Source organism: Callionymus lyra, chromosome 2, assembly GCF_982586985.1.
Source record: "Callionymus lyra chromosome 2, fCalLyr1.hap1.1, whole genome shotgun sequence".
In the NCBI taxonomy this organism is placed as follows: Eukaryota; Metazoa; Chordata; class Actinopteri; order Syngnathiformes; family Callionymidae; genus Callionymus; species Callionymus lyra.
In genome coordinates this window covers 17,690,864-17,707,262 of record NC_141819.1, presented here as the reverse complement: position 1 = coordinate 17,707,262, position 16,399 = coordinate 17,690,864, and the positions used below count along the sequence as shown (strand labels likewise).

Genomic DNA, 16,399 nt, shown 5'->3' with positions numbered 1-16,399 from the left:
ATTAACTTTATTATCACTTTCTTTAGAGCTTCTTTTTTTTTTAACTTTCTTCTTTTTAATCTTCAAATATAGATTTGTTTTTTAATCGCCCTGATGCCCAATAATTCTTATAATAAATGATTTCAACATTCAACTTATGTGTAGATGCAAGTGTATCTTAAATAGATGTTGGACTCTATTGTATCATCAGAGTCTGTTTGTACAAAACCCTATTTTCATTGAAATATTTACATTACAAAATGATCTTAAGCCCCGCCCACTGAAAACACTTTTGTTTTTCTGGAGATTAAATCTTGTTTACCATAACCACACCCACTCTGCTGTGATTGGTCAAGAATCAAGGGTGGTCACTGTGTGTCATCAATCCCAAAAGTCCTCCAAGGGACTCGTTGTATAAACAAAGCAGGGTGTAGTGAAGCCATTATTACGTCACAATGGACTGTGCTCTTGTAACATCTTGTTCGCCGAGATTTTTGACGGGGGAGAACTTTATAAAGTAAAAGGTCTAGTCAAGAAAGTTATTGTGATTACTTTTATTGTGATATTGATATTTACTTAAGTAAAACATAAGGTATTTGTGTAAATAACAAATATAATAAAACAGTTCATAACAAGTATACACTCAAATAAATAGAGGGACCATGTACTAGTGTTTTAAAACAATGTTAAATAAACATTAGAATTAATTTTGTGAGCACAATAAAATGTATCTTGCAAATTAAATTAGTGATTGAATTTTATTCTGTATTTTATATTGTCTTTTTAATGTCATTATTTTAAATTATTCTTTCTGAACAAGGGGTGAGTTAGTACTTTATAATGGTTAATACGTGGCTAATTTGCTGTTGATACATAAATGAACAAGTATCTTATTAATGGTTAATCTGTTCCTCGTTCTAAAGTATTACCAAACTTGTTCAATCCAGATGGAAAAGAAAACCACCGTCGTCTGTAACCATCAGCAGGACAGAGATCATGCTAAACATGTGTCTGAAGGACTGATAGAGGATCAGTGAGGAACATGTACCGACGAGGGAGAGACGACTTCAAATAAACACATGTTTGACAATGACGACAGTGTTATTGAGCAAACTATATGTGATCTCGATAATCCTGGCGATAATCCCGGAGATATTTTCTCGGCCTCTTAGATATTTTGAACTTCTTTGAAGGAGCTGAAGCAGCACAGCTGAGATGAAACAGAATAATCTGAACGAGATCATCGATGATACACAGCGAGGAATGAAGTGTGTTATGTTCGGGAGGTGAAGTTTGACGGCGGCTTCGATTCCTCTCGAGTCCAAAACAAACAGGCGTATTCAAAACAAGGCAGAGAGTTCATCTTTGTGTTTACTTCCCTTATTGGCCGACTGTCAGTGAAGTCTCCGGGTGACGATGAGGAAACTTCAAGACGGTCCCGTGTGCGTCTTCTCACTCTGGCAGAATCAAAGAAGATCCGTCAAGGGTTCGTTTCTTAGTCACGATAACAGTTTCATTAAAGCCACAAGCCTTGTTTGCAAACCTTCCCTCAAAGACGACTTCTGTGTTTATCAACCACAGTTTGCTTCGATTTACGTTTCCAGAGGGAACCGTCTGACTCGTTTTTGACTCGTATTCAAGTTGAACTTCCTTCTTCAGGAGCTTCAACACAAAACAACCTTCATTATTGTATCATCACAACAATGACTTGAACTTAAATTTTTGTATTGAACTGTTTTTGTTTTTTGTTTTATTATTTCTTCATCATTTTATTCAATATTGTATATATTGGAATTTGTTTTCATTGAATAATTTCATTTAATAATTTGTGTATTGATAGGTTGAGGTTGAAGGCCCAAAAACAAATGTGTTTGAGGTATCCCTTGTATTGTCTCTGGGTGAAGGTGAACGACCTCCACAACTGCATATGTATTTATGGAAGCCAGGGAGGTCGTTCACCTTGACCCAGAGACAAACTGTTTGCAAAAATAATGTTTTTTTTTAAATGTTTTAACTAAAATAGAAAAATAAGTATTTCGTGTTTGGACTCAATATGTGGAGTTACAGTATTTTATGGTATTTTAATTGAGTATAGTATTAATTGACTACGTGTAATTATACTGGGCAGGATTCAGGATTTTGGGGGAACAAAATGTTTACTCTAAACATTTGAAATGGAAAACTTGTGGTCGTTTATGAGTTGTTATAACAAATACACATCAATGACTCACAGAAGAAAATAGATACTTTTTTTTAGCAAAAAGAACAAACATAATAATAAGGTGATGAAACTATGTCAACTTTCCTGGACCGCTGTGAACAGCCCAGCCTGGGGGCCACATACGGCCCTCGAATGTATTAATGTTGCCCTCAAGAAGTCAGAGTATTGTCGTCTACTTAACTAATGTGTTCATTTGAGTGTCGGGTAAACTGATCTTGGACCCTTTACTGCATGTTCCAGAGGGTTTTCATTGGGTTTTCCACATGAGTTTACCTTTAAAACTTATAAACACATTGAGTTTGTTTGTTTAGGATTTTATTCCTTTTTTTTAGTTTGTCTTGTTTATCTCGTGTCATACAAAGTGAAGTAAATTAAAGATAACATTTTTTGAATAATAATAAAATAACAAATGCAGCTTTTTTTTCCCAAGCTTTATTATAAAATGTCATGGAATAATAACATCCTTTTATACGTCTTCTCTAATAAGACAAAGAATTCTAAATCACAACTTAACCTTTGACCCAGGAGAAGCAAAAGACACCGACACGTGTGACATAAAATCCAGTTTATTTAAACGGTTCAATCCAGTCGTTTACCTTTATCTCCCATTTTTCAGATTATCATTGATCTGGTCATTGATCACTAGAAAGTGTCGATGAATAGATAATTGTGTTTCCTAGTGGCTTCATTGTTCAACATTACTGCAGTGAGCTGCGTCTCCAGAGGCATCGAGGTTCTCCACACACACCACCGTTATGAAGCGTTTATAAAATGAAATGTCTGTGGCCATTTAAACGAGACAATCTTTAACATAATGGCACCGTAATCATGACACAACGACTCATTATCGCTCGAAAGAAGCTACAAACCACTGGAGGCACCGGACGCCGAGCTCCACCGCTACGACTGGAGCGAGAACCGAACCCAACACCTCCTGGTGTCGTCGTGTCCTTCGGACCCTCTGAGGTCCGAGGTGCTGCTCCAGTAACATTCCTTTCTGTTCCCAGGTTGGGTTGAAAAAGCAGCTCCGGGCTCACCGAGCCGAGGCTACCGAGGCCATTGCATCGCAGAAGTCTCTACATCCAAGAGTTTTTTTTATTTCCCCTTTCCCACTGAGGTTAAAGGTCACCACTCTGAGGCTCAGGCCGGGCCTCCTGGTTCCGGCTGCGACCCAGTCTGGGGAAACGTGACGAGATTTTGGACCTCGGCGTCTTGGCGGCGCTGTCGTTGTCCTGCGGAGCGTCTCTGGAGGAGAGAGAGAGAGAAAAGATGAACGATTTTTTACGGCAACATATGCTGAAGTCCATCAGCTGCAGCTGGAGCGTCTCTAGCTCGGGGCCAGAAGGACGAGATTTTTTTATGAAGGAAAAGATAATTATAACATTAAGTATTAATGATGTTTGTCGAAGATAAGTGTATTGTTATCCACTGGTATTTGTACATGAGGAGGAGAATGTAGTATCTCAGGAAATAGTAGGAAAATAAAATATCAACGTGGATGTGAAGCTGGTTTTAAACCGTGCTCAAGTCAAAGTATGTATCAAGTATTTCCATCTGCTTTCATCCTGTAATGAATTGATGATTTGTTTTCGTAATATCATTGTATGTATGAGAGGAAGACTCTAAAGGACCCTCTGGTGGACAAGATGGCTGAGCCACGAGACTGAAGAACCTCTGACTGAAGTCCTTGTGACATATGAATACAAAAATCTATTTAAAAATAAATAAAAAATATTACAATACATATACATTTGTGAAATTCTAAAATGTAATAAAGCACTCAGAGAGCTGACGAGCTTCTCATTATTTTACCTAAAGGTGATTAATGTATAGAATTTAGTACATTTTTAGCATTTGAAATACCCGCGATAGCAATGAGCCCAACCGGACAGCAGGTGGCAGCGGCATTTTTCAGAAGTTGCACAACAAAGTAGAGGAAGAAAAGGGAGTTTGTACTTTAGATTTACAAAGAGGGAAGAGTCTTCAAAGAAAAGTTTCAATTTTTACTAAAAAAGCTCAAAAAAGGAACCATTTCCACACATGTTAGAAAATACTTTCAACAGATTTTTAAAGATGATTATATGGTGACATTTTGTTCAAAAACACAGCTTGCTCACTACATTTTAAAGAACATCTACCCCACCTTTTCGCGCTAGCATGTCAGCATTGCTTTCGGGGGGGGGGGGGGGGGGCAGGGACGAAGAAAAAGAAAAGGATTGTCTAATTTTCTCCCAAGAAACAATAAAAATGCAACATTTCTTAACTTTATAAGTGCGACAGAAGACGAACGCTGACGTTTCAGTAACTGAAAAAGTACACGAAAAGCACCAGCTTTTGTGCTAAAAACACACTTGCTCTTTAGAAATTCTAAATGAAAACACGGCCAGTTAGCAGTTACGACGCTAGTCTTCACTTCAATGACGACACATCACAAGAAGTCATTTGCTTCAATTCCAGCTGAGTTGTACACATCAAATGACGTCGACAACTGTTAAAGTGAATGCTAAATATATGTTTCAATTGTCACTACGTCACCCCCATCAAACAGCCTTGTTGCCGTGGCGACCTATAGAAGAGACCAAGACGGAACTGAGCTGGTTTGAGGTGAGAAACGGAGAAGAAAGAAAAAACATCTTTGACTTGTGAGTCTCTTTCATCCTCATCAGAGTCATTCCTCACCTGCTGCTGTGTTCAAGTGCTGAGGCTGAGGAAGTTGCGATGCATTCAAGGGCTGCTCAGACAAAGACACTTAACATGATACTCTAAGAAGAAAAAAAAGAAGCGTGTCATTGCTTCAATGAACACTGTTGTGTTTGGACAGCAGCTACCAGTGCAGCATGTTTGGAAAAAATACACGTAATTTATAATTATTTAAGTGAACAATGCAAAAAATAATGTTATGAAGTAAATAAGAAGAAGAAGAAAAAAAGAATAACGTGAAAAAATAATAATAAAAATAATATCAATAACATATTAATAAAAGAACATTTATTATTTATTTGTATGTTACTTTTTTTGAAATAATAAATAAAGAATAACTAGGTTATTAATAAGTTACCAAAAAAAAATGATAATAATATTGAAAAAAGGAATAATTTAAATAATAATAACAACACGTTAACAAATGACTTAGTATTATTATTTTTATGTTACTTTAATTGAAAAATTAAAAGAAAGAATAAATAAGTTTCAAAACATTATCAAAAAGTAAATAATAATTATATGAAAAAAGGAATAATGTTAATAATAATAAATATTATTATTATAATAATACAATAATAAAAGATCATGTTTTTTTATGCACCTTTATTTAAGAAAAATATAATAAATAAATAAGTTATTAATACGTATCAAAAAATTAAGAATATAAAAAAAAAAGAATAATGTTAATAATAATAATATTATTATTATAATATCACAGTATTTATTTTTATGTAACTAAATTTGAAAAAATAAAAGAAAGAATAAATAAAGGATAAATAAGTGATTAAAACGTTATCAAAAATAAATAAAAAATAATATGAAAAAAGGAATTTTAATAATAATAACAACAATAAATGACTATGTATTTTTTATTTAATGTTACTATATTTAAAAAAAAAGGTTATTAATAAATTATTTAAAAAAAAAAGATATTGAAATGTTTAGATACATTTTTATTATCCTCCTATTATAGTTTCGCAACTAAACAAAAATATTTACAAAAACATAAATGAAATCGAAAAAACGTCTAAATATGGCTAATAATAGTGTTTGAATGAAAAATAAAGATCTAGAATAAATTGAACTTCACTATTGGGTAGCAAATTACTGCTAAAGGAAATTATTGAGAGAAAAAAGGAGATTTATTCTGACAATAGCTTGAAAGTGAAAATAAACTCTAAACAAATATTTTCTTAACTTTCAAACTGACCTCACGCAGCAGCTGCTCACCCTGACTGCACATATTAAATGGTTTCTAACAGGCTTGAACTCATGCGCCTCCTCTTCTCCGACTGCAAATATAGACTCGACTCCAGTGGCAGTTATTCCGGTGTCGGCGGCGTAGGCTCAGACTACCGTCCAAACCGTGATGGAGAGAAACGTCGGTGGAAGATTTCAGCAAGAAAGAGGCGAGAGCGAGGAGCCGGAGCGACGCCCTCCATTATATTCCCATCCAACTGGTTACGGTAAACGAATTAGGGCCATCGATTCCTCCCTCTGTCCTCGGCCACGGAACTTTTCCAGCAGCATTCGGAGCAGGTATTAAACCAGGTGAGATAATAACACTCACCGGCTCCACTGGAATATGAATAATTGGAGAGCGGCGCAGAGTAATTACAGTAAACAGGAGGAATCGTATCGATCGTGTGACAGGAAACGGTGGGATACAGTCGGCAATTAACTTTTTTCCTCCAACATTTCCTCTCCCACACACACCTTCCTTGCAGGACGAAAATAAAAGTTTACGTCAAAGTGCTGCTGTGAGCGAACCAGAGGTCCAGGAGACTTCTCTGCTCTCTTTGGCAGCGCGATCGATGCAAGTCAAGCTAGACCAGCGTGTGAGAGACGTGGCTGATCCAGCACTGCTTATGAAGAAAAACAAGTGAATCTAGAGACAGAAGTAGAAGAAACGTAAAATAATGAAAGAGTGAAACGCTGACAGGACCCGGAGTTTTAAAGGGACGATTACAGACAATGAATCTGGCATTTAAAGCCACTATCTGTAGGTTTTAAAATGGTGTTTGTGGCTCCCCCTAAATGACAGAAGTGTAATTACATCTTTGCATATATTTTCTTTCCTTATCTGCAACTTCATGCGTGTACATTTCTTGCTTCAGGTTTACTTTCGTCTTCTTCAGCAGCTACATCAGCGATATACCCAAGGTGTTTCCAGATGTTGTCTCTGGGTCCAGCACGTGGTCTCCTGCCGGTGGGACGTGTCCTGAACACCTCACCAGAAGCGAGGCGTCCTGGAGGCGTCCTAATCGGATTCCCGAGCCACCTCAACTGACTCCTCTCAACGCAGAGGATCAACGGTTCTACTCCGAGCCTCTCCCGGATGACCTTGCTTCTTACCCCATCTCTAAGAGAGAGCACAGCCACCCTACGGAGAAAACTCATTTCGGCCACTTGTACCCGCGACCACAGGTAAGGGTAGGGACGTAGATCGACTGGTATACACAGAGAGTTGCCTTTTGGCTTAGCTCTTTCTTGACCACCAAGGATCAGTGCAGCGCTCCAATCCGCCTGTCAATCTCACGCTCCGTTCTTACACCAAGATACTTAAACTCCAGTTGGGGAAAGAAATCTAACCCCAACCCGGACGTTCCCCGTCTTGATCCGACTTAGAACCCTAGACTCGCATTTTGGAGGCGCTGATTCTCATCCCTACCCCTTCAGACCCGCTGTCGAACTGTCTGTGTGTCGGTTTCTGCAAACTTGAAAAAGTCTCTAATTACTTATAGACCTATGAGCTTGATAGAAATACCCCGGGTTCAAGGCCAGGCCGGATAGACACAGTCCATTTTCTGCTGCACTAGAGTACCGGACGTTGATGCAGACGAATCATTGATGATAGTAGTAGTAGATTTTTTTAATGAATTTTTGTTTTTAAAGGATGTGAATAAAACTATTGGGGTCCAAGTGTTTTAGGGATTGGGAGCGCCCATAGGGAATGGATTAGTGTTGGACTCTTGTTTCCGGTTCCTTTGGCCAGAATTTTGAGTGAGTCCGTTCAACACACTAAAGACAAACATGTCTTCAGCTTCAATTGAACCCACAACCTCCTCACCTTAAGTCCTACTCATCGGCGACTATGTTGTGCTCCTGGGGAAACCACAGTTAAGTGAAAACTTAAGAAAAGTAAGGATGTGATTTTGGAACGCAGTCAAGTGATTTCTCATCCGCCACAGCATGTCTCTGAACCTTCCACCACTTCCCCGACTACCCTGGGAGCAGCTGCACACACTGGGCTACTGTTCCACGTGTGCGCCAGCATCAGCATCTGGTGGCGTCATGGAGGTCCAAAGGATAATGGGGCTGAGCACAGATGGTGAACGAGCGAATAATGGCTTGTGTAAAAAAAAAAATGGTGACACTCTGGCGGATATCAGGACGTTCAATTAATCAACCTCTAAAGGGGGGTGACGAGCCCGACGGCAGCCAGGTACCGTCTTGGAAACGATGACATTTGGAGCAGAGTCATTAAACTGCTGGAAAACATGAAGGGACTAGAAATAGAATAAACCAGTTTCTCTTGCATCAAGGTGATGCACAAAGTTAAAATGAATCAAAAAGACATTTATCCGGGGGGGTCCACCAAGTTATTTTATGTGGCTCGCACACCTATAAAACCTATCCTACCATTTGACCTGTGGTTTTCAAAGAACAATACATTCTTAATGTCTGCAATTCATCTGGAAAACAAGGCGTGTCTCGGGTTCAAAGAGTAGCTAATCTTCTCATTTTATGCCTCAACAGTGCAACTGTTTTATCTACTTGAGCACGAGTCGACATCTCCGATAAATAGACAACAACCTCTGAGGTTCACTAATGTGATGAGTGAGGAAATACAGGATGAAGATGGGAGTCAGTATCATTTCAGAAACAAGAAGATTGTGAATAAACAACAAATCGTATTATATCCTGAATAAACGTGACGAGTTTGGGAAAGCTTTATAAATAAAATGTGACTAAACTTGGCGCTTAAGAAAGTAAGTAATATTTGTAGAGCGCCTTTCTAGACCAGGGTCACAAAGCGCTTAAACAATCAATACAATACTCAATAAAATAGATGCTAAAAAGGTCAAGACGACACCGAGAACAACACAGGAGTCTCAGAGAATCAAGGAAAAGTCTTCAGGTGTTTCTTGAAGGAGTCAGTAGATCATCAAACACAGAGGGAGAGGAAGATCGTTCCAAAGCTTAGGAGCAACAGTCTGGAAGGATTTCTCTCCTCTGGTCCGAAAGCGTGTTCAGGAACCATCAGTAGATTCTGATCCACAGACCTCAGAGCCCGAGCTGGGGTGTAAGGCTGGATCAGATCACTGATGTAAGGAGGAGCCTGACCATGAATAGATCTGAAAGTAAGAATTTTAAAGTTGATCCTGAAAGAAACTGGCAGCCAGTGAAGAGATTTAAGGATCGGGGAAATGTGAGTTCTTCTACTAGAGAAGCTCAGAATTCTCGGATTCAGTTACACACGGATACATGATGAAAATGAGGGATTCATGTTGCCAGATTGTTTTTGGAACTGAAGGGAGATTCTTATACGTTGATGCTTCACTTGGTCACAAAGTGTAGTACAGTTGTCAAGAAACAACATCCATCAAGGATGAACTGAAACCAGGTTTGCCAGCACTCTGTTGGAAATCCAAAGAAGTTCAACAAAGACGCCCTTGAGGCTGGCACTGCATTATTTCATGACTTTCAATGATGGTTTCTATTTCAGCCAGGAGAGATTTGAGGAAGAGATGGGATTATTAAGCCTCCCGCTTTAGAAGAAATAATGAGCCATCTGTGTGTGGGGGGTTTATCGAGGCTTTGGAGTTGACTGGGATTTCACCGTGGACAATCACCTCTAATTTTACTTTTCTGTGGATTTATGCACAACATGAAACACCAATTACTACAATCTCAGTGTTTAAAGGCACACAATTCCTGCAGACTAATTATTTTTGGTATTCATGAAGTCGGACACTTGCTGCTTGTTATGAAAATTAAACAAGAGATTGTTTTTCATGGAACTTCAAGACAAAATGAGAGGGAAAGTCAATAGTTTGTAAACAAACATTTAAAAATGTAACCTTATAATTTTGTGAGATTTGACAGTTATAGTTCATACATGACTGCATTAAACTGTCAGCCTTGAGTACCAGGCGGTTTCTGTCTTCGGTTCTTGGGTTCATTGTTCAATTCTGGGCACTTTGGTTCCATCACACCAAAACAAGTGGACAACTTGGAAAAGTGCACTATTTACTCCAACATTTCAACTGGTCTTCCCAGCCACTCAAGCAAGTTCTCGTCTACTAGTCAGCAGGAACCACAGCATCCCAAAATCCAATTTGTAAATAGAGTTAAAAAAAAAAAGGTAATTTCCTTCTCACGAAAATCTAATTTCTAATGAGCGGGTTTTTATCAAAACCATACATTTTATTCAAATCAGGCCTCCAGGTTTTCAGTAAGTTTGCTCAACCAAACCCAAAGAATGAATCAAACATGCGTCAAACCTGTCGCTGAAAATAAAATGAAAAAAAATTGTTTGTAAGTGTTGGATTATGAAATATCATGGAAGCACAATAACTACACTGGAGCTGGTGCGAGAAGATAGTGAGATTTGTAGACCGAGGGTGAAATATTTTCTTTTAGTCACTTTATTAAAAATGATCTCAGCTGTGAGTGATATTTGAGAATTTGTGAGCGAAGTCTGACAATCTCATAAAGAAAGACGTTTATTTTAACTCACTTCTAAATAGTTTTTCCCTCATTAAGTGTATCGATTCAACAGAAACAACCTATTTTTAGAGCCTATTTAGTATTGTGACACTGGTATGAATATATATTGAGAAGAAACATAAGTCATGGACTCTGCTTTAAGTGGATTTCCAGGTCAACGTCAGATCATTTTATGATCTGATGTTGACCTCTTGTCGGAGTGTGTGGTACATCGGTGGTCTGCGACGTGGACTTACAGACAGAAGGGCAGCAGGGACAGCAGGGTCTCTTTGGTGGGGCGGGCGGAGAACTCCGGCAGCGTCTGCACCAGTTTGTTCATCACCATTCGAAGGTAGACCTGCAGCTGCTTCCTCCTCTCCTCCACGAACTTGGCGTCCTGAAGAACAAAGGTGGACAATTAACATTTCTCACCAGTCAAAACTCTCCAAAACAACGTCTCGTGAGGACAAACAGTCGAGTATCTTTTTGCGGATGATGAATGTTTCTCTAAATGTCAGCTCACATTCCTGTTGCAATTGTTGAACAGAAATACTTTTTTTTTTTTTTTTTTTTAATCACAGGCTGATTAAACTTAAAAATCCTTAAAAAAACCATCAAGACAACTCGACAACAGGTTCCCTAGTTTGGTGGTACCAGCAGCATCACTCGTCCTCTCTTAGACAGAAAGATTAATTTGGTAACAGCACGTCAGTCCTGATAAATAAAATAATTTGTCATGCAGGACCTTCTGACGCATCACAACCCTGTCATGCATCAGAAGAGACCAAGGTTTTAATTAACAATTCAAGGTAGTGGCCATCTTGGAAATGCAGTCTTTTTGTTTTAGCAAGACTCTGTTCAAGAGGTGGCTTTTAGGCAGATTGAATTAAGATCTTTCCAATATAGTTTTCTTCATCTTCTTTTCCTTTCGGCTGCTCAGCGAATCAAAGTTCTAATTGGATCATTACCTATTTTGATTAATTTAAATTAATACATGTTTGTATTTCTGATTTATTTGAGATCTGTGCAATAAAATGGCACTTGCATTACTCTTTGTTGTTATTTGTTGTCGCTTTCTACTAATAATGTTTTTAATTTATATTCAGATTTTTTGTATATTCCCTTAAAAACCTCTCCCACACTTACTATTCTTGGTTCTTTGTTTCGTAATTGTGTTTCTTATGGTGCAAATAAATAAATAAAGAATACTCTCGTTGTGAAATAAACGTAAGCCGATAATGGGAAATATTATTAGTGCAGCACAGTGTGTGTCAATCGTAAAATGATTGTTTAAGACTTAAACCCTTTTCTGACGCAGGCGATTAATGCGTTTTAATGACGTCAAAGTCTGTTTTTTGAGCCGGGTCTGTACGTGACCTCCGGTCGTTCTTCAGCCTCAAGCAGACACTTGATGAAATGCAGATGGCTTCACTACTAAACAACCAGATGTTGCCCCTCAGCTTGAAAACTGTCCCAACATGAGGATCGTTGCTTCTAATATTAGGCTCATTGAGTCTATTTCAGAGAGTGTGAACAGAAACATGCACATTAGACACTCACTGGAGGTCCTTTGGACCGCAGTGACTGAGTTCTGAATCCGGCTCTACAGCATATTTGATAGTGTAAAATTGTAATATAATATTATATTATAATAATTAATATGATTGACATCAACCATCAGCCCCAGGAAGAACAACACCTCAAGCAAACATGGCTCAATATTTACTTTTTCCAGATATATGGTTAACTTCAAACTGTTGTATGAACACATTTACTTTAGTCAACATTCCCAGAAATAAATGTGATACAATTCCAGTTCTTCTCTGGTATGTTTTCAATAGTCCTTTGGCTTTTACTGTAGTATTCCTTTTGTGCTTGTTAATGTACAATTAAACTTTTATCCCTTTAACTGACCTAAGAATCTTAACCCTACCTTAACTATCTAATGGTCCACAAGTTGTCTAAGAGTCCACTTAGTGTTCTCCATTTTGCTTCTATTATCTTTATGATAAACAGACTGATATCAAAGTGAACAGGATATATTGTCATATCCTTTGCACTTTAATCTTGTAGATCTCCATTCAGGTTTGTTTAATTTTGTCCACTGATTCTTTGGCATCGCCCATTTTACAGCAAGTTTATCAGTTTTTTTGTTAATTTCTAGTTTTTGATTTATTTTGGAAATGTGTCATTTTCTGTCTTGGTCCAGCTGTTCGTCTCCTCAGAGTTAAGGAGATTCTATCTTTATATCACCAATAAAGAACAGGGTGCCACGATCTGCTAGTAGCTGTTAGCAAAGGGTCAAATCCAGGCGAGGTATGAACTTCCCCACGAGGTCAAGCAATGGAACAAACATCCCTGTTTACTACATCCGTCCATCCGGTCAGGTCCACGACTGCAAGGCTCTCGCGGCTCCAAACAGCCTCCAAACTAAAGTGCTTGTTTATTTGGGCCCTTTGGTTTTAATGCCAGGCAGACATTTGAAGATTCAAACCTTCCTCACTGTGACACAGAGCAGCCGGAGGCTCGCGGCCACATGGACCACGCAGGCATCACTAATCAGTGTCCGGCGAGGCTCACAACAAAAGCCTGGCCCATGTTCCCTCTCGCACTCCCGGGCTTGGTAATGGGACAAACAGCCCCTCGGAGAGGATCCCAGAATTCAAACCGATACTCTCCTTTTCATCTACTACCAAAGTCCCGGCTGAGTTCACAGTGTTGCCCCGAAAACACACTCGGAAAAAAGAAACACGAGCCAAAAAGTGAAAAACAAAAGCAGATCGGAGCCGAACAACAGCCGAGCGGATCAATCAGCTCGCGGTCGAGCGCCGGAAGCCGACGTCGATTTGACATCATTCATCAACAAGTGGCGAGTAATTAGCTCCGGGATCGGTCCGGTCACACTCGGGACCGCGGGAGGTCCTGCTCAAATTGTTTTTCTGTTGCGTTTGACCAAAGACCTGTTCTACCTTCGAGGGCCTGTGACATTTGCATTTGCTCGAGGAAAGAATTAATTACGGGATATTTAACTCTTTTGACATTTCATTAGCCGACGTTCGCTCGCAAACAAACGATGAAAGCAGGAAATGAATCGCCGACACAGATAGTGTAGAGGGTTGATAGGAAGTTCATGCGGTAATCTTTTAAACGTGTAATTGTTTTATTAATTGAAAAAACTTAATGAATCCATGTTCCGATGAGTCTGTAGAAAACAATAAACAGCTTTCACACATGAATTATGACGGCAAACATTTCAGTCCATACATTATTTCCCTGTTTACTTCCTGGTCTCCAACAGGAAAGGGAAGATAGCGTAGCGTTTGAGTCATAAATTCACCTCGGAAGTTTTGAATTGTGAGAAGAAATCAGAGTGTTTAGGGAGACCCAAAAATGGCCTTAACCTTAAAGTGGTTTTCATAACAAAACAGTAAGTAAGTAAGTAATTTTTATTTATATAGCGCTTTTCCAGACCAGGGTCACAAAGCGCTTAAACAATCAAAACAATATTCAATAAAGTATATATTTTAAAGATCAAGATAAAACTGATAACACAACAGGAGTTCCAGAAAATCAAGGAAAAGCCTGAACAAACAAAAATGTCTTAAGATGTTTCTTGAAGGAGTCAGTAGTGTCACCGATGTGTACTTCTGTGCTGTACTTGAACACCTTAAACAAAAGCTTAATTAAACACAAATATCTGATCGTCAAGTATCTCTAAAAGTAAGTAATAAAATGAGGAAGTAAAGTGAACATCACATGTACACACTTTGCATTCAAGAAACATCTAAAGACGTTTTTTATTTGTTCAGGGTTTTCCTTGATTTTCTGGAACTCCTGTTGTGTTATCAGTTTTATCTTGACCTTTAAAGTATATACTTTATTGAAAATTGTTTTGATTGTTTAAGCGCTTTGTGACCCTGGTCTGGAAAAGCGCTATATAAATAAAAATTACTTACTTACTTACTTACAATTGCCACAAGTCAGACAACGTTGTCAATAGAGGCCGTTAATCAGGTTTTACATTTTAAACTAAAAAACACATTTTCAAAAAAGATTCAATCTTCACACATTCTTCTCTCATAATTTTGCTTATTTTTGGCTCTCGTCACTGTGTTTTTTTTTTGTCCCTGCAAATGTAGATCTGGTGTCATTTCGAGGTGAGGCGCAGTAAACCGGGCCACCTCGCTGTCCCTGCAGCAGCGGGCAAATCCGACGTGTCAGACGAGGGCGAGTACGTCAGCGTGCTTTACATGCTATGTCAACATTGGAAGGCGACACCCTGACTGCCTTCATGGACGTCAGCGCGGTAATAACGCTAATGGACATCGTGACAGATTTATCCTCTGGTGGAGGAGGCCCAGGGACGGCAGGTGCCACCCCTCGTTTGCCTGAGAGAAAGAACGGAGACAAGGAGCCGCGGTGGTGTCGAGATGCTGGTCCACATCCCACTGACTCGTCGTCATCTGTCCGTGGCGCTCACATATGGACTCGGACAAACTTAGTTATTATTTTGTCATCTAATTCAATCTTTGTAGCGTTTGTCTTTTAGTGGCTTTTTTCGGATCCATAGCCTGTGGCGACGCAACGTTTAACTTAGATTAACTAAATTGTTCTTCTGCTCCATGTCTGACTTTGTTGCTCATGTAAGGTCATGTAACACATTGACCTTTACGCTGTTTTTCTAACAGCAACCAGATAAGTGATTCAAATTAGCACTGAATAAATAAATAAATATCATTTTTCCATCTGACATCACTTTACATGTGTTTGTGGATCTATTATTAAGTCCAATAGACTCATAATTATTATCATTAACACGCAGACTGATGATAAAAACTAAATGTTTTTACAATATATTTTTAAGGATTTTTATTGTCATTCATTTTAAAGGAGCATAAATAGATTTCTGAGTCATGTTAGCGACAACTATACAACAACGCATAAGATATTTAAAACATGATTAAAATCATGGAGTTGGATTGTTCTGAAAGTATCTGCAGACCGAAGGTGGAATTAAATGTCTCAAAGGGCCCCATTATTTACCATGACTGTTGTCAGGGGCCACCAAAAACACAGTCCCTTAATACAAAATAGTGAAGAAAAAAACAAGGATTTTGTCAGTAAGGATATTACAAAAGTTCCATAATTGTGACTTGATATTAGAAAAAAAAGCTACATTTTTTTTTATATTTCTAAAGATACATTTTGAAAATGTAAATAAGATAATAATTGTTGATTATCAATTTATCTCGAGGGACAAAAATACTCCCATAAGGACCAAGAATCCAGTTAGATTGGATCAAGAAACTACTAACATTATTAAGAAACTCACAATACAAGTTAGTTTGCCATTTTAATTTAGCTTTTTGTGGAGAGCACAGATGTTTGCGAGGAAGAAGCCATCAGTGACGGTTACTATCGCCGAGCAATATTTTGAATTGGATCTTGGATGTGTCTTGGACCATGTCTTCAATCTCCATGTTGCAGGCTGAAGACTTAATAAGATTGGCAAGTTAAGTTATAAGTTAAGTTCAAGTTTATCTCAAGTTTAGTTGGAGATGTTATGTCCAAGCAAGCCATGCTGTGCCGTACTTTATATTTTAAGAAAAATTAAGATCATAATAGTCCATAATCACTTTGTTTTTGCTCTTCAAACAAGGAGCTCAACAAGCCACCATTAAAAAAGAAGAAAATATTTTCCAGTTGGATCTGTAGTTGAGCAAAAAAGAACAGCAATATTCTGCCTCTCATCTCAGAGACGTGTGTCTGATATGTGTCTATTAC

General features: G+C 38.4%; 1 protein-coding gene across 1 annotated transcript in view; it reads right to left on the bottom strand.

The window, feature by feature from the left end:
* Positions 1–2,783: 2,783 nt before the first annotated feature.
* Positions 2,784–16,399, bottom strand: part of snx29 (sorting nexin 29) — a 114,674-nt gene continuing 101,058 nt past the window's right edge. Inside the window, exons 20-21 of the mRNA XM_087783788.1 lie at positions 10,873–11,012; positions 2,784–3,445 (exon numbers count right to left, since the gene is read on the bottom strand). Of these exons, the coding sequence (XP_087639914.1) occupies positions 3,319–3,445; positions 10,873–11,012 (267 nt within the window). The 3' untranslated portion in view covers positions 2,784–3,318. The remainder of the gene's footprint in view (positions 3,446–10,872; positions 11,013–16,399) is intronic.